Source organism: Indicator indicator, chromosome 29 (genome assembly GCF_027791375.1).
Source record: "Indicator indicator isolate 239-I01 chromosome 29, UM_Iind_1.1, whole genome shotgun sequence".
In the NCBI taxonomy this organism is placed as follows: domain Eukaryota; kingdom Metazoa; phylum Chordata; class Aves; order Piciformes; family Indicatoridae; genus Indicator; species Indicator indicator.
In genome coordinates this window covers 12,125,112-12,141,916 of record NC_072038.1, presented here as the reverse complement: position 1 = coordinate 12,141,916, position 16,805 = coordinate 12,125,112, and the positions used below count along the sequence as shown (strand labels likewise).

Sequence of the window (16,805 nt, the reverse complement as noted above, 5' to 3'; positions counted from 1 at the left end):
GCATTCAATGCCAGGCTGGATGAAGCCTTAAGCAGCTGAGTCTAGTTGAGATGTTGGAGCAGATGATCTCTGAGGTCCCTTCCAACTTGAACCATTCTATGAAGAATGTTGGGATTTATCATTTGAAAAACACCACCAGCCAGAATCTTTAGCAGTGTCCAGCCTGCTGAGCCTTGGCTTTTGTGCTCTCCAACAAATGTGCTCCTTTTGTCCAGCCCCTTACCAGCCTTTAATTTCTGAAGTAATGAGTCATTTACCAAAGGGCCTGACTCACTCTTTCAGGCTGCCTTCACTTGCTATCAGGCTGCCTTGCCAAGCATGGCTGCACATCTAAATGTCAACTGGTTCATTCCATGCTGCAGGTAGTGCTATTCTTAGGTCCCACACTGAGTTTCTGCCCAGGATTTCAAACCCACCCAACCAGACAAATCCAGGGCAACCCCTTGCTAACAGCACAGCTCCCAGGAGTGTTGCTGTGTGATCTACCCAGTGCATGCCTGAGAAGCATCTTCCATGGGTGTTGGGTGCTCCATCCAGCAGCCTGTACCCTGGACAGGGTGGAGTGTGCCTTGCATGCCACAGCTGATTAGGGGCATGGCTCCTGTTGGCTGCCCTTATCTTTAAAGGCACAGCAGACTGACAGCTGCCAATCTAGGACACATGGAGCCCCTTTCCTTTCCCTGCTGCCCCTCCTGCCTTTAACCTTCTGCATCCAAGTTCCAACTCCAAACTGTGCCTTCCCTCATTACCCAAAGGTTATGGTTCAGGTGGGTGCCAGCCCTGTGCCTGGCAAAGAAGAGGAGCCACAAGCTGTGGCTTGACACAAATGAATTCCTGCGTGCCAGCACACTCACATCTGCCCCAGGAGCCTGCTGGCATGGTGGCAGTGAGGATCTGGACATCAGTGATCTGGTGCTGGTCATGTTTCTCATGCCATGAATGAAAGAGACCTGTCCCAGGGTGCTAGCACAGCAAGGTACAGAGAGGAGTCACTCATTTGGGTCCCCTCCCTCCCCAAATACTGGACTTTGAAGCAGCTACCAGGAGTAAGTTTATCTAAGGCCAACCCTGTGGCCTTAAGAGAAGCCCAGAAATGCTTCCCTGTGCCTATCAAAGGTCTCTCACCCCATTTGGCCCTGCATTGGGTCACAGGGGTTGGCTGAGAAGAGAGCACCAGGAATGCTTTCCTGTGCCCATCTGTAGAAGCTCCTCTGCCCCTTTTCACCCTGAATTAGGTTCCAGGGGCTGGCCAGGAAGAGAGCACAAGGATTGCTTTCTTGTGCCCATCTGTAGAAGCTCCTCTGCCCCTTTTCACCCTGAATTGGGTCCCAAGGGCTGGCCAGGAAGAGAGCACAAGGATTGCTTTCTTGTGCCCATCTGTCCCTTTTGCCCCTGAATTGAGTCCCAGGGGCTGGTCAGGAAGAGAGCACACCAGATATACTTCTCATGCCCATCTGTGGAAGCTCCTCTGCCCCCCTGCCCACTGTGCTGGGTCCCAGGGGCAGGTCAGGACCCAGTTTCCGTGCCGCTCCCCTCCCAGCCGCTTCTCTCCACTCAGCACTTTATGCCATGTAAATATTTGATGCAATCCGCAGCACTCCTCCAGCTAGAGCCTGACCTCAGGTGATTCCTGACCTGTGAGCAGCTTCCAGCTCTAAGGCTCTGAGCCCAGCTCAGCGTTTGCCGTCCTCCATCTGCCGCTGCCTTGATCCCCCAGGGCGCCGAGCAGCCACCGCTCCCCACCGCTCCCAACTTCAGCTTCCTTAAGCCAGGCTGAGAGCATGCAGGCAGCGGGGCTGACACACCAAGGGCTGCCACCTCGGCCCCTGGCTGATGGTTATGGATTAAAAAGCAGGACTGGAGACAATGTGGAGGCTGGGTCGTGCTCGGGGAGGGAGCGGCGCTGCCTTAAAGGACCACACGCAAGATGGTTTCCTCCTCCGGCGTGAGAGGAGGGTGTGGGAAGCAGGCAGATCGGTGCCTTCTGCCTTGTTAAAGGGAACACGGAGGATTAGAGCAGCACCAGGCTGCTGCCGGAGATTAGCAACCTGAGGGAGATTTAGTGCAGCAGGAGCTGCAGGAAGCCTTCGCGGGGCGTTGAGCAATACCTCGGGCACACAGACACCAGAAATGCCATCAGCCCTCGGGGGCAGACACCCCTTCTGCCGCAGGGGCGGCCCCCTGCACCCCCAGATTTCCAGCCGGAAAGCCAGACGCTCGTTACTGTCAGGGTTTGGTTCGCGGACCGTTAATTCGCTGCCGTTAACGGAGCGCTGCCCGCACACCGCAGCCGCCAGCCCGCTCGCAGCGTGCGGCACCGCGACCGCGGGGACCCGCGCGCAAGCCGTTCCCGGGGCCGCAGCAGCCGCCCGCCGCGCGGTGTTCACGGTAGGACGGGAGGCGAGGGAGGGCCGCATCCCGCACACGGCGGAGGCTGCTGGCCTGGCCCCGCATGGAGCCGCCATTTTGTGCGCCTCCATTTCTTGTGCCTCCATTTTGTGCCCCCCTTTCCCCTTCGGCTCCCCTATTTCGCAGCCCGCCACCCTGTATGCAAATCAACCTGCCAGCCCGCCATCCGATTGGCCATTCCCACCCCGAGGCGCCTTCCTTCTCGCGCGCGAAGTATGCAAATCGAGCCTGCGGCGCCCTCCGGCGCCTTTGCACTGCCCCCGCTCTCTCCTTCAGCCTGTGAGCGTCGACATCGTCACCGGCGCGCGGCCGTTGGAGGGCTTTCATTGGTTCCCGCGCAGGCGAAGCTCCGCCCTGCACGCATTGCGGGCGGGGACCGCGCGTTGCGGAGCGGTGGGCGGTTGGGGCGGGGGAGAGGGGAAAGCGCATGAAGGTTCGAGAATACCGGCCGGCGGGCACGCCCTCTTCCTGTGCGCGTCACCGCGCCTGCGGGTTCCGGCAGCGTCCCATTGGCTGCAGGCGTGGCGGAATACGCGAGCCCATTGGCTGAAGGGGGGAAAAGAGGCGGGCGCTTCTGGAAGGTTCTGAGGGGATATATAAAGGCGGCGGGGCGGGCGCGGAAAGGTCTTATTGGGTAGCAAGCTTTACAGTGCGTTTTCTTTTGTGCGCGTCCCGGTCTGTCTGCACCGTTCAGGTAACGGGGCCTGCTGCTGTGGGGGAGGGAAGGCGGGTGCGCGCCCTACCTGAGCTGCCCTTTCACCCAGTGGGGCGGATGCTGCTTTGCGGGGGATCGGGCTGTGCGACTGGGGGGAAGGGTGAGGGTTTTGTCGATGTTGTAGGATTTTTTTTCTTGGTGTGGCGAGGCAGTGGCTTTTTTGTAGAAGGTTGTGCGGTGCTGTCCCTTGTTTGCCGAAATCCGCATTAAACGGCGTTTTTCCCGGCTTGCTTTCTTCCCTCGTCTCGAAATGGCGGGCGGAGAGGGAGGGGGAGACGGGGGGAGGGGCGAGGCGAAGAAAAGAGGTAGAGGACAGAGAGAAGATGCGGCGCCTGTGTTATCTCCCGCTGGGAGCGCCTGGGGCTGTGTGTGGGTGGGGGCGGAGGTGGCGCTGCGGCCATAGAGTGGCCGAGCATGCTGGGGTTCGTAGTCCTGGCAGGTGTGGGGGTGAAGGCGCTGGATGCCAGGACGGCCATGGATCGGCTGTGGGTTGCGGAAGGCGGGCGGCTGAGGTGCGCTGCGTCTTGCCGCTGGGTGCGGGGAGGGGAAGGGGGGGGGGGGGGGGGGGAGGGTTGGTGAGGCTTAGTGTCGCAGCAGGGCTGGGGCTGTGCCAGGCCACATGGCCCGCCAAGCTCGGCCCACGAGCCGAGGGGAGACTGTGTGACTCCATGTCCTGGCGCCCAAGATGGCGCCTGCCGGCCACGTGATCGGCGAGGTGCATGGTGGGAGATGGAGTCCCCGGCCATGTGCTGGACCACGTGATCCGGCCATACCGCGGCTGGATCCGGTGGGGCTTGAAAACGTGCTGTGTGTGGCAGGGAGAAGTTGGTGGTAAAAAATGGATATCGTAGTTCTAAAACACTGATTTATTTTTTTTTTTTATTTTTCTCAGACAAGATGTCTAAGGGACCAGCTGTTGGAATTGATCTTGGCACCACCTATTCCTGCGTTGGTGTGTTCCAACATGGGAAGGTGGAAATCATTGCCAACGACCAGGGCAACCGGACCACGCCGAGCTATGTCGCCTTCACAGATACGGAGAGATTGATCGGCGATGCTGCAAAAAACCAAGTTGCAATGAATCCAACCAACACAGTTTTTGGTAAGGCTGCAGGGGTGGCACACCCTGTGCAGAGAACTTAGTACAGTGTGGTGCTGGATGTTCACGGCTGATAGCAGAGGCCAGAGTTACTTTTGGAAACTGGAGCTATTGATTTCATAGAATTGTAGGTTAATTCGGGGTGGAAAGGACTTTAAATGGTAATCTAGTTCCAACCAATCCTCCATTAGCAGGGACACTTTTCTACTAAACCAGATTGCTCAAGGCCTCATCCAGCCTGGCGTTGAACATCTCCAGGGAGGAGGCCTCTACAGCCTCGCTGGGCAACCTGTTCCAGTGTCTCATCACCCTCACTAGAAAGAATTTGGCATTTGTAGTCTTTAGTACTAGCTTTTTCTTCACCAGTTAAAAGCTCTTGTCCTCTAGCTTACTGCTACAATTCCTCGTGAAAAGTTGCTCTCCTTAATTTAGTTTCAATAACATAATTACTAATAGTTAATTTAGGTACTGGAAATGATGTGGCTTCCAGTTAAATGGTTGCCTTGCTGTAGGCTGTTGCTTGGCAGCTGACTAAGAGGCCTTGACCAACTGTTTGGTCTAATTTCTATGCTGTACTCTATAGTACAGTAGCTGTAAAATTGCTGTAGTGGCAGCATGGTGATGCCAGCGAGTTTGTTACATCCAAGAGGTGAAAGAGCACCGTGCCTCCAGTTGTGTCTTGGCAAGGTGGAGATCATTCAGGCCAGCTACAGCATTTCAGGCTTCTGTGCTGTAAATTTTGGGAAGAACTTAATAGAATCATGGAATGGTTTGGGTTGGAAAGGAGCTTAAAGATCACTCAGTTCCAATCCCCTGGCAGGGACACCACCCAGTAGGCTATGTTGCTCGGGGCCTCTGAGTGAATGCATTTAACAGGAGTGAATGGATTTAACATGGCAAATGACTTCTTTGCAGATGCCAAGCGGTTGATTGGGCGTCGGTTTGATGATTCAGTTGTCCAGTCTGACATGAAGCATTGGCCCTTCACTGTGGTCAATGATGCTGGCAGACCGAAAGTGCAGGTGGAGTACAAAGGCGAGACGAAGAGCTTCTACCCAGAGGAAATCTCTTCCATGGTTTTAACCAAAATGAAGGAAATTGCAGAAGCATATCTTGGGAAGGTGAGGCTTGGGGTGTCACTGGAGTGTGACGAACGTGGGTGGGTGTGAGCAGTTCCCATCGGAGCTGACTTGGTTCTCTGTCTCTGCAGACTGTCACCAATGCTGTAGTGACCGTGCCAGCCTATTTCAATGACTCTCAGCGCCAGGCCACGAAGGATGCTGGAACCATTGCAGGCCTCAATGTCCTGCGAATCATCAATGAGCCCACAGCTGCTGCTATTGCCTATGGGCTGGACAAAAAGGTACCAGTGGAGGGGAAGGGGCAGCTGTGCCTGACCTCCAGCTGGCAAAGCTGCTGAAGTGCAGGTGAAAAAGAGTTGCATTGTAACAATTGGTCTCTTCTTTCAGGTCGGTGCCGAAAGGAATGTTCTGATCTTTGACCTGGGGGGTGGCACCTTTGATGTGTCGATTCTGACTATTGAAGATGGCATCTTCGAGGTGAAATCCACCGCGGGTGACACTCACTTGGGTGGAGAAGACTTCGACAACCGCATGGTGAACCACTTCATCGCCGAGTTCAAGCGCAAGCACAAGAAGGACATCAGCGAGAACAAGAGGGCAGTGCGGCGTCTGCGCACCGCCTGCGAGCGTGCCAAGCGCACCCTGTCCTCCAGCACCCAGGCCAGCATCGAGATCGACTCCCTCTATGAGGGCATCGACTTCTACACCTCCATCACCAGGGCTCGTTTTGAGGAGCTCAATGCTGACCTCTTCCGTGGCACCCTGGACCCTGTGGAGAAGGCCCTGCGAGACGCCAAGCTGGACAAGTCCCAGATCCACGACATCGTCCTGGTCGGGGGCTCCACTCGCATCCCAAAGATCCAGAAGCTGCTGCAGGACTTCTTCAATGGCAAGGAGCTCAACAAGAGCATCAACCCTGATGAGGCTGTGGCTTATGGTGCAGGTAATGACATCTCCGTGGTGGTGTGGAGCAACTCAGTACCATCTGAAGTGTCAGAGCAGTACTGGTATAGGCCACAGGTGTTCCACTTGAATCTCTAAAAGTTTTCTGAAGCTTTAAGCTCCCTTTGACTTGCAATGATGAATCAGATTCCAAAGCCATTCGTAGTTTCCACCAGAAGTCTACTAATGATGGCCAAGAATCTTCCTTGGATGTCTGAGCGAGCCATGGGCTTATCTGTACTGTGTGTTATATCTGTGGCAGGGCTTTTAATTGTTTTTTCTTGTCCTTTAGCTGTCCAGGCTGCTATCCTGTCTGGAGACAAGTCTGAAAATGTCCAGGATCTGCTGCTGCTGGATGTGACTCCTCTGTCTCTGGGCATTGAGACTGCTGGAGGTGTCATGACAGTGCTGATCAAACGTAACACCACCATCCCCACCAAGCAGACCCAGACGTTCACAACTTACTCTGACAACCAGCCTGGTGTGCTGATCCAGGTAGGCAGAGACTGCACTTGGGTAACCACCAGACCCTGCTTGAGGCTTGAAGTCAATCTTAAACCAGAGGTGGTCTGTCCTTGCCGTTGGCAATACCTGCCTCATAGATGCAGGGAGTTGGAATGGGCGTTAAAGATGGTCCACTCCCAACCCCTGCCATGGGCAAGGATACCTCCTGCCAGCCCAGGTTGCTCGAGGTCTTATCCAGCCAGACCTTGAATACTTCCAGGGAGGGGGGAGGGGTTAGGGCAACCTGTTCCAGTGTCTCCCCACCCTCACTGGAAAGGATTCCTTCCTCTTCTCCAGTCCCAATCTGCCTTCCTCAAGCCGCAGTCTCTTCCCTTTTGGGCCTGCCTTGGTTGCTGTGATGAAAGTGTTTCCAAAGCCATTCGTAGTTTCCACCAGAAGTCGAAAGACTCTGTTGGTCCAAGTACCTTCCTTGGATGTCTGAGCGACCATGTCACCTCAAGAGAGTGTGCCCCACTGTGATGTGTGGTCACGCTTGGGACTTCATTTGCTCTTCTTCTCTTTAGGTTTATGAAGGTGAACGTGCTATGACCAAGGACAACAACTTGCTGGGCAAGTTTGAGCTGACTGGTATCCCCCCTGCTCCCAGAGGTGTGCCTCAGATTGAAGTAACCTTTGATATTGATGCCAATGGCATCTTGAATGTCTCTGCTGTGGACAAGAGCACTGGCAAGGAGAACAAGATCACCATCACCAATGACAAGGGTAAGGATGACTTGGCTGAGGCTAGCAGCTTCACTTTCCCTTCTCACTCTGCTTTTCTTTAGCCAAGCTTGGCCAGAGTGCATCTGCACCTTGACTTGGTCATAGAACACAATTGTCAGGGTTGGAAGGGAGCTCAGGGATTATCGGTTCCAACCCCCCTGCCATGAGCAGGGACACTTAATGCTAGGTAAGGTTGCCCAGAGCCACATCCAGCCTGGCTGCAAAAACCATCCAGGGATGAGGCTTCTACCACCTCCCTGGGCAACCTGTGCCAGCCTCTCACCACCCTCATGGGTAAGAACTTCTGCCTAGCATTGTCTGAATCTCCCCACTTCCAGTTTTGTTCCGTTCCCCTGAGTCCTATCATTATCTGACACTAAAATATTCCTCCCCAGATTTTTTGTAGTCAAGGAAGCCTGTGAAGGCCCTGCCTAAGCTAATCTGTGTAGAACTTTGGAGGGGATGTGGGAGGTTGGAGTGTCTGAGGTGGTTGAGCAGAAGCTGAAGTGCTGCTGTGCTCTGCAGGCCGGCTGAGCAAGGAGGACATTGAGAGGATGGTCCAGGAAGCTGAGAAGTACAAAGCAGAAGATGAGAAGCAGCGTGACAAGGTCTCTTCTAAGAACTCCCTGGAGTCCTATGCTTTCAACATGAAAGCTACTGTTGAAGATGAGAAGCTGCAGGGCAAGATCTCAGATGAGGACAAGCAGAAAATTTTGGACAAATGCAATGAAATCATCAACTGGCTGGACAAGAACCAGGTATGTTCTGCTCTGGGCAGTGTCTGCTTCTTGCTGAGCTGTTGTGTGAAGGTCAGGAGAGGGTGGAGGAGAGCCTGAGTGGTTGCTGTGATGAAAGTGATTCCAAAGCCATTCGTAGTTTCCACCAGAAGTTGAAAGACTCTGTTGGTCCAAGTTCCTTCCTTGGATGTCTGAGCGACCACAGCTTGTGAGCTCACAGCTTGGGTTTGCCAAACTGAAGCTGGCCAGGCTTGCAAGCAGGATCTTCTCTAACCTCAGCTGAAGTGCTCCAGGAGCAGTGTGGGCTCCAGGAGGGATTTGGAGGAGTCTCAGAGGGATTGGTTTGGGAGGGTGTAGAAGTGCTGGGTGGCTCATTGACCAGTGTCCACCTGGTGATGGCAGCAGGTTCTGAGCTTTTGGGTTTTATTTTTCCCTCCTCCAGACTGCTGAGAAGGAGGAGTTTGAGCATCAGCAGAAAGAGCTGGAGAAGGTTTGCAACCCCATCATCACCAAGCTGTACCAGAGTGCAGGAGGAATGCCTGGGGGTATGCCTGGTGGATTCCCTGGTGGTGGAGCTCCTCCATCTGGTGGAGCTTCTTCTGGACCAACCATTGAAGAGGTGGATTAAAGGCACTGGGAAATGCATTCCACTAGCAGTTAAGTGTTGGAGAGAGAGAACCTCTGGGCTTGGGCTTAAATTGAAGGACCCAAACCTGTAGGCACATGGGGGGTGTATTTTTTTTTTGCCAGATTTCAGACTCCATAACTGAGCTGCTGTACAAATAAAAAAAATGAGAAAAAGAGTGGGAAAAACCATAACCACAAAAAATAAATTTCTGGGCATTTGAACTACTTGAAGATGTGCACAGGAGGGAGCTGGCTGCCATTGCACTTTACAGTACTGTACAGGAGTGGGAATGCAACTGTGTCCTCCAATAAAAACTATTTAATGGGCATCACCTGTCTGCTGCTGGCACTTCCTCAAGGGTGGGCAAACAAGGGCTTGGTGAGGGTTGTGATCCAGGATGGTTTGGCCTCTGAAGTGCAGTTGAAATTTCTACCATTGTCTGCTGGGTCAGGTTGCTCATATCCTGCTACTGAAGATGCCCAGGGGTGAGACCTTAGCACTCTCCCAGGGCAACCTGCAGTGTTGAGCACCCTCATGGTGCAGAACTTGTTCCTCACGTTCACTCTAAATCCAGCTGAGCAGGATCTGATCTGGGCTCTGGCTTGCACTGCCTGGAGTAGAGGGCAGTGTCTCACAGAGTGCTCTGTGTCTCGTAAACTGAGTTGAGCCTTGGGCTCTGTTCACCTTTGGAGGCAATGCAAGCCAAACTGCTTTCAGTTAGGTTCAGAGAGTGGGTTGGGGTGGAAGGGGCTTCAAAAGATAGCCAGTTCCATCCCCTCTGCTATGAGCAGGGGTGCCTCCCACCATCCATCCTGTCCTTCCAGTCTCCAGGGAAGAGGCATCCATGGCTTTCCCTTTCTGGACTCCAGCTCAAAGCCATTGTCCTTCATCCTGACACTCCCAGCCCTTGTCCAAAGTCCCTCCCCAGCTCTCCTGGAGCCCTTCAGGTAATTGAAGGCTGCTCTAAGGTCTCCCTGGAGCCTTCTCTGGGCTGAACAGCCCCAACTCAGCCTGGGCAGCTGAGGCACTCCAGGCCTCTACTCACCTTCATGGCCTCTTGGGCTGAAGAGACTTTCAACTAACTGTCCCTTGGGTTCCAGGAGCTTTGTCCACATGATTCCTTGGATCCTGCAGCTGAAGGTAGCCCTTTCTGTCACTCCAGAGGTGATGGCCACCAGCTGGCAACTGTGTTCCTAGTTTGGAACCAGGTGCTGCTTGGGCAGCAGAGGCCACCAAGGTGACCACCTTCCCAGTGCCTGGCTGTGCATCAAGGTTGCAGGGTGGTTTTTGAGGTCCCTTCCAAGCTGGCACTCTGTGACAGCAACCAACCAGCAGCAATCCTGCACTGAATGGTGTCTGAAGCTCTCACCTCACCCTGCTCAAGGAGCAGCATTTAGAGAGCAGGGAAGTCACCTTCAGAATATGACTCACTACATTGTGGGTGGTCAGCCCATGCCCAGGTGTCCTGGCACCTCCCTCTCCACATCCCCTCAAGGAGGGCAGGAGTTTGTTTCTCTGACCAAAACCCAGAGCCCTCAGCCAGGGCACATTGCTGTCACCCAGACTCCCCCAGCATCCATCCCAGGAGCCTGGCACCTGCACTTCTCCAGGCATCACTGCCCCACTGCAAGGCCTCCACCAGAGAACCTCCCTCCCTTACCCTGCTGCTGCCCACACTCTTCTCCATGCCCCCCAGGACACCCTTGGCCTTCTTGCTGGCTCCGGGGCACCTTGTTGTCTGGCCACAGCCTCTTGCCCCGCCCAGGGGCCCTTTAGCTCCTGCTGAGCATTGCTCAGATGCCCTCTGGGGCTGCTCTTCTGCAGGCTCTCAGCCCCAGGGCTCTCAGCCTTTGCTCCTCACACAGCTGCTCCAGGCCCCTCAGCAGCTTCCCAGCCTCCCCTGGACTCTCTCCAGCACTTCTCTGTCCCTCTGCAACTGGGGAGCACAGAACTGCCCCCAGGACTGCAGCTGTGGCCTCAGTAGGGCAGAGCAGAGCAGAGGGGCAGCAGAACCTCCCTTGCCCTGCTGCCCACACTCTTCTCCATGCCCCCAGGACACCCTTGGCCTTCTTGGCCCCCAGCCCACATTGCTGCTCCTGGGCACCTTCTTGGCCCCCAGCACTCCCAGCTCCTTCTCCTTGCAGCTGCTTCCCAGCAGCTCCCCCCTGCCCTGTGCTGCTGCAGGAGGTTGTTCCTCCCCAGGGGCAGGACCCTGCCCTTGCCCTGCTTGACCTTCAGGACCTTCCTCTCCCCCAGCTCTCCAGCCTTTGCTGAGAGGCAGCACAGCCTGAGGGGTGTCCCACCCGGGGACTTTGTCAGGCGTGGAAAAAAGAATCCCAGCGCAGCAAAGCTTCACTGCGAGGGGCACAGGGGTGGCGATGGGAGGGGACAAAAGGGGTTGGTCATGGAGGACTCGCCTGAGATGGAAGCTTTTCAGCTGCAGGGCTGCACTGCCACCTCTAGGGCTGCCTGCAAGTGCGAGCAGCACTCCGGGATGAGTCTGCAAACAGAAGCATTGCAATGTTTAATTGGACCTTTTTAACTCAAACTCCTTTTGCTTGCTTTTTTTCCTTGGTTTTTTTCCCCCTGTAAGAATTTCCAATGTGGGGAAAAAAAAAAAAAAAGTCCGACCTGAGCTTATTGCTTCAGTAGCTGCAGCACTGTGGGATCAGGTGATCCCCCAGCAGGCTGCTCCCAGCCCTTTCTTGACACCCCCAAACCTTGGGCACCATCAGCCATGTCCATGAGAATGCCCATTCCTTTGATTTTTTAAATGGTTTTCCTTTTTATTACTATTTTTATCAGTATTTTCCCCTCTTCTGTCTGCTCTTTCTCCTCTGGTGCCCCCACAAGTGTCAGCCACACCTGCTCCTGACACACCTCTGCTGCAGGAGGGGCTGGATGAGGCCTGAAAACACACCCAGCCCTCCCTCCATCCATTCCTGCATCCATCCCTCCATCTCTCCATCCATCCATCCATCCATCCATCCATCCATCCATCCCTTCATCCCTTCCTTCATCCCTCCCTCTCTCCCTCCCTTCATTCCTCCTTCCCTCCCTCTCTCCTTCCCTCCATCCATCCCTCCTTCCACCCCTGAATTCATCCCTCCATCTCTCCCTCCGTTCCTCCATCCATCCCTGCATCCATCCATCCATTCCTCCATCCATCCATCCATCCATCCATCCATCCATCCATCCATCCATCCATCCATCCATCCATCCATCCATCCATCCCTGCATGCATCCCTCCATCCCTTCATCCATCCATCTCTCCCTCCATCCCTTCATCCATCCATCTCTCCCTCCATCCCTCCATCCCTCCATTCCTCCATCCATCCATCCATCCATCCATCCATCCATCCATCCATCCATCCATCCATCCCTTCCTTCCGTCCCACCCTTCCTTCCTCCCTCCCTCCCTCGTCTCCGCTCTCCCTGTGCAGCGCTGCAGTCTTCCCATCAGATGGCAGTGGAGCCTCAGCCATGGGACCAGCTCCCGGCAGAGGCTTCAGCTCGGATTCGAGCGGCAAGAGTCCTTTTTGGGCAAAAAGAAGGCACTTCAGGGGTTCGGCTACCAGAATTTGCTGCAGCTGAGTGTCTGCTGCAGGACCTGGGTCGCTTTTCCTCTTGGGGCCCCGAGCCAGGTGTGGAGCAGCTCATGAAGGAGCTGAGAATCAAACAGCCCCAGACCACGCAGTGGTCAAAGCAAGCTGAGAGAACACTTTGCAAGCTCTCTGCTTCCCTCCAGCTCCTGCTTTTCACCAAGGAGCTTCCAGGCTGACCTTTCCCATGCTCCACCAAGCTATGAACCCCAAACTGTCCAAAAAAGAGAGCTGAGCATGCAGAGCAGGTGCTGGGGTGGGACGCTGGGTGGCTTTGGATGGTGCCCAAGTGCAACTCAGTGCCTGTCTGAGCGTCTTTAGGAGTGTGTAGAGAGGTTGCCTGGCACAGAGCACCCCCTCCAGCTCTCTCCCTTCATCTTCTCAGCTCATTTCAGTGCTTCTCCTGACCTAGCAGGTGTCCAGGCATCTGTTTCTGCCTGGCTGCACTCACAAACCTCCTGCAGATCTTTTCCCATGGTGGAAGCATGTTGAGATGTGCCCATGGATGACCCAGGATGATGCTCATCCCTGCTGGCACCTCCTCAGCCTGGCTGGAGTGATTTCTGCTGCTGGGAGAGGATCTGGGATGGTGTTCCTGGCCCTACAGCTTCATGGTGTGAAGTGTGGTGGCCCTCAGAGTGGGTCTGGGTGGTTTGCTTGCACTGCTTGAGGGCAGCTACTTTGAGGTCTGACAGGTGGTGGTGGTGCTCTGCCCAGGTTTTGATGGGCACCTCAGGATGCACACCCTGAAGAGTGGCTGGTTGCAAACTCAGGACTTGGGGTGTCTTAAAAGCCACCCAAACCCTTCCCCAAAGAGGTCTTTCAACCCTCTCCTGTCCTTCCAAACCCAGGGATGGTGCTTAAGGCCATGGGGAGGTGACTCAAGTACCTAAGCCTTGTGGCTTCTTGTCTTTAGCTGTGCTCCAGCTCTGTGCTTCCCACATCACTCATTTGGGCTGGAAGGGAGCTTTAGAGCTCATCCAGTCCAACCCTTTGCAGTGATCAGGGAGCTCTGCCACTAGAGCAGGGAGCTCACAGCCCCTTCCAGCCTGACCTTGGCACCACACAGGGACTTGGCTTTCTGACAGAGGTTTGGCATCCATGAGTGCTGGGTCCTGTCCTGTTCAACATCTTCATCAGTGACATTGATGAAGGGAGAGACAGACAGACAGACAGAGTCTGCTCAGCAGGTTTGCTGATGATACCAAGCTGGGAGGCTTGGCTGAGACAACTGAAGACTGTGAGGCCATTCAGAGACTTGGGCAGGCTGAGAGCTGGGCAGGGAGGAACCTCCCGAGGGTCAGCAAGAATGGGTGCAGAGTCCTGCAGCTGGGCAGGAAGAATAAACTGCAACAGGACAGGTTGGGAGAGGATCTGCTGGAGAGCAGCCCCAAGGAGAAGGAGCTGGGAGTGCTGGTGGGCAGCAAGTTCTGCATGGCACAGCAATGTGCCCTGGGGGGCAAGAAGGTCAATGGGGTCCTGGGGGGCATTCAAAGTGTGTCCAGCAGAGCCAGGGAGGTTCTCCTCCCCCTCTACTCTGCCCTGCTGAGACCTTACCTGCAATATTGCATCCAGCTCCAGGCTCCCCAGGTCAGGAGGGACAGGGATCTGCTGGAGAGAGGCCAAGGGAGGGCTCCAAGGATGCTGAAGGGACTGCAGCACTGCCTGGGGAGGAGAGGCTGAGAGCCCTGGGGCTGTTCAGTGTGGAGAGGAGAAGGCTGAGAGGGATCTGATCAATGTCTATCAAGAGCTGAGGGCTGGGGGTCAGGAGGGAGGGGACAGGGACAGGCTCTGCTCACCCTGGGATAGGCCAAGGGGCAGTGGATGGAAACTGCAGCCCAGGAGGTTCCACCTCAACAGGAGGAGGAACTTCTGCACTGGGAGGGTGGCAGAGCCCTGGAGCAGGCTGCCCAGAGAGGTTGTGGAGTCTCCTGCTCTGGAGCCTTTCCAGCCCCATCTGGATGTGTTCCTGTGTGACCTGTGCTGGATTCTATGGTCCTGCTCTGGCAGGGGATTGGACTGGAAGATCTCCAGAGGTCCCTTCCAACCCCTCAGATGCTCTGATCCTATGATTGGAAACCTCCAGAGGCACCAAAATGATCTGAGAGGCATGGAGCAGGAATGTCCTTCTGCACATGAGGTGCTCAGCCCTGAGGTCACACCCTTGGGCTGGAATCTTTCCAGGCACTCCAATTCCATCCTGCCCATGAGAGCAAAGAAATAAATAAGCAGGGGAATCACTTTTAATCTGATTCCCTGACCCAAATGTGGGCCTTTGATGGGAATAAAATCAATGCCAGGCTGAGGGATCTCCAACTCTATCGACAGCTCTGGCTGGTGATTTTTTTTTTTCCCCTCTTGAACTAGCAGAATAAAAACTAAAAAGCTGCAGTAGTTTAGTTTTTTTTTTTTTTAATTAAGACTCAGGCATTATCAGGCTTTACAAGGCAGAGCCAATGCACAGATGAATTACCATTTAATTAAGCTTGCCAAGAAACTTTTGAAGCCTGCAGATTAAATGTGGGCTCTGATTTCTTGCAGGGATTTTGGAGGCTTGGTTTATTGGGAGAGTTTTTAGCCTTCTCTCCTCCTCCTCCTCCTCCTCTTCTTCTTCTTCTTCTTCTTGCTTCTTCTCCTTCTCCTTCTTCTTCTTTTTATTTCTTCTCCTTCTCCTTCTCCTTCTCCTTCTCCTTCTCCTTCTCCTTCTCCTTCTCCTTCTCCTTCTCCTTCTCCTTCTCCTTCTCCTTCTCCTTCTCCTTCTCCTTCTCCTTCTTCTTCTCTCTTCTTCCTTCTCTTCTTCTTCTTCTTTCTTCTTCTTCTTTCTTCTTTCTTCTTCTTCTTCTTCTTCTTCTTCTTCTTCTTCTTCTTCTTTCTTCTTTCTTCTTCTTCTTTCTTCTTTCTTCTTCTTCTTCTTCTTCTTCTTCTCTTCTTCTTCTTCTTCTTCTTTCTTCTTCTTCTTCTTCTTCTTCTTTCTTCTTCTTCTTCTTCTTCTTCTTCTTCTTTCTTCTTCTTCTTCTTCTCTTCTTCTTCTCTTCTTCTTCTTCATTTTCTCCTTCTTCCTCTTCATCTTCTCCTTCATTCTTCTTCTCCTCCTCCTTCTTCTTCATCTTCTCCTTCTTCTTTTCCTCCTCCTCCTTCTTCTTCCTTCGTCTTATTTCTTCTCCTTCTTTTTCTTTCTTCTCTTTCTTCTTCTTTCTTCTTTCTTCTTTCTTCTTCTTCTTCTTCTTCTTCTTCTTCTTCTTCTTCTTCTTCCTTCTTCTTCTTCTTCTTCTTTCTTCTTTCTTCTTCTTTCTTCTTTCTTCTTCTTTTTCTTCTTCTTCTTCTTCTTCTTCTTCTTCTTCTTCTTCTTCTTCTTCTTCTTCTTCTTCTTCTTCTTCTTCTTCTTCTTCTTCTTCTTCTTCTTCTTCTTCTTCTTCTTCTTCTTCTTCTTCCTTCTCCTTCTTCTTCTCCTTCATCTTCTTCTTTCTTCTTGTTTCTTCTTCTTCTTCAGAAAAAGTTTTAATTGTTCTCCCTGAGCTTGATGACAACAACAACAACAACAACAATAATAGAAATCATTATCTGTGAGATGAAGCCCATCTGGAGAGCATCCAGGATGGAGAGATGTCTCCAGAACTATCCACCAGCACTTCCAGGTCCTTCTCCATGGGGCTGCTCCAACATCCTTCAAAACCCAGGGCTTGGCTCCTGTCTCAATGTCAGCAATGGGGTGGGCACAGGAGCAGGGCAGGGATTGTCCTCCTGTGCTCAGCACTGCTGAGGCCACATCTTGAGTCCTGCCTTCAGTTTTGGGCTCTTCACTCCAAGAAGGAAAGGCTCCAGAGCAGGAGACTCCACAACCTCTCTGGGCAGCCTGCTCCAGGGCTCTGGCACCCTCCCAGTGCAGAAGTTCCTCCTCCTGTTGAGGTGGAACCTCCTGGGCTGCAGTTTCCATCCATTGCCCCTTGGCCTACCCCAGGGTGCAAGTGAGCAGAGTTTATGCATTGAGCTGAGCTCCTGCAAGCCTCTGCATCCCTCCTAGCACCAGTTTGGTACATGGGATGGAGGCTTAAGCTGCTCCTGGATGTACTCTGCTGCCCCTGCGGACCACAGCATCTCCACTGACAGCAGGAAACTGGCCCAGGCCTACTTATTGCTTAGATTTCATCTGGTGCTGCTCCCTTGTCCCCTGCTAAGGTCTGGGATGGGGATGCAAAGGGCAGGATCTGCTCCATGTCTGCCAGTGAAACCCCAGAGATTAGGGCTGCAGGGTGGCAGAATGAGGTCCAGGGCTGCCCTGCACCTTCTAGGTAGATCTGTGTGGGTTCCTAAGAACAAATTCATGCTGAGGAAGGAGTGGCTGCAGGGCAGGCTTGAGGAGAAGG

At 53.7% G+C, this 16,805-nt stretch overlaps 1 protein-coding gene and 3 non-coding genes across 6 annotated transcripts; all 4 read left to right on the top strand.

Annotated features, from left to right (window-relative positions):
* The first annotated feature begins 3,051 nt into the window (after nt 1–3,051).
* Nucleotides 3,052–9,161, top strand: HSPA8 (heat shock protein family A (Hsp70) member 8). 3 transcript variants are annotated; one of them, XM_054393919.1, is made up of 9 exons: nt 3,052–3,103; nt 4,017–4,226; nt 5,139–5,344; nt 5,434–5,586; nt 5,693–6,248; nt 6,540–6,742; nt 7,276–7,474; nt 8,000–8,232; nt 8,654–9,161. In XM_054393919.1, the coding sequence occupies exons 2-9, from the start codon at nt 4,022–4,024 to the stop codon at nt 8,837–8,839; spliced, it is 1,941 nt and encodes a 646-aa protein (XP_054249894.1). In that variant the 5' UTR covers nt 3,052–3,103; nt 4,017–4,021; the 3' UTR covers nt 8,840–9,161. The 3 variants fall into 3 exon arrangements, with proteins under 3 accessions (XP_054249894.1, XP_054249892.1, XP_054249895.1); XM_054393917.1 differs by lacking the exon at nt 3,052–3,103 and adding an exon at nt 3,111–3,224; XM_054393920.1 differs by lacking the exon at nt 3,052–3,103 and adding an exon at nt 3,616–3,636.
* On the top strand, nt 6,378–6,469 carry LOC128976755 (small nucleolar RNA SNORD14). Its single transcript, XR_008489391.1, has one exon. It is a non-coding gene; the product is annotated as a small nucleolar RNA SNORD14 (small nucleolar RNA).
* On the top strand, nt 7,102–7,197 carry LOC128976754 (small nucleolar RNA SNORD14). The gene has a single exon (XR_008489390.1). It is a non-coding gene; the product is annotated as a small nucleolar RNA SNORD14 (small nucleolar RNA).
* Nucleotides 8,315–8,410, top strand: LOC128976750 (small nucleolar RNA SNORD14). The gene has a single exon (XR_008489386.1). It is a non-coding gene; the product is annotated as a small nucleolar RNA SNORD14 (small nucleolar RNA).
* Nucleotides 9,162–16,805: the final 7,644 nt, after the last annotated feature.

Coding starts and splice junctions, on each gene's coding strand:
- HSPA8 (XM_054393917.1), top strand. CDS start 3,182: ATGCTGCTTTGCGGGGGATCGGGCTGTGCGACTGGGGGGAAGG. Junction 3,225..4,016: donor CTGTGCGACTGGGGGGAAGG/GTGAGGGTTTTG, acceptor TATTTTTCTCAG/ACAAGATGTCTAAGGGACCA. Junction 8,233..8,653: donor ACTGGCTGGACAAGAACCAG/GTATGTTCTGCT, acceptor TCCCTCCTCCAG/ACTGCTGAGAAGGAGGAGTT.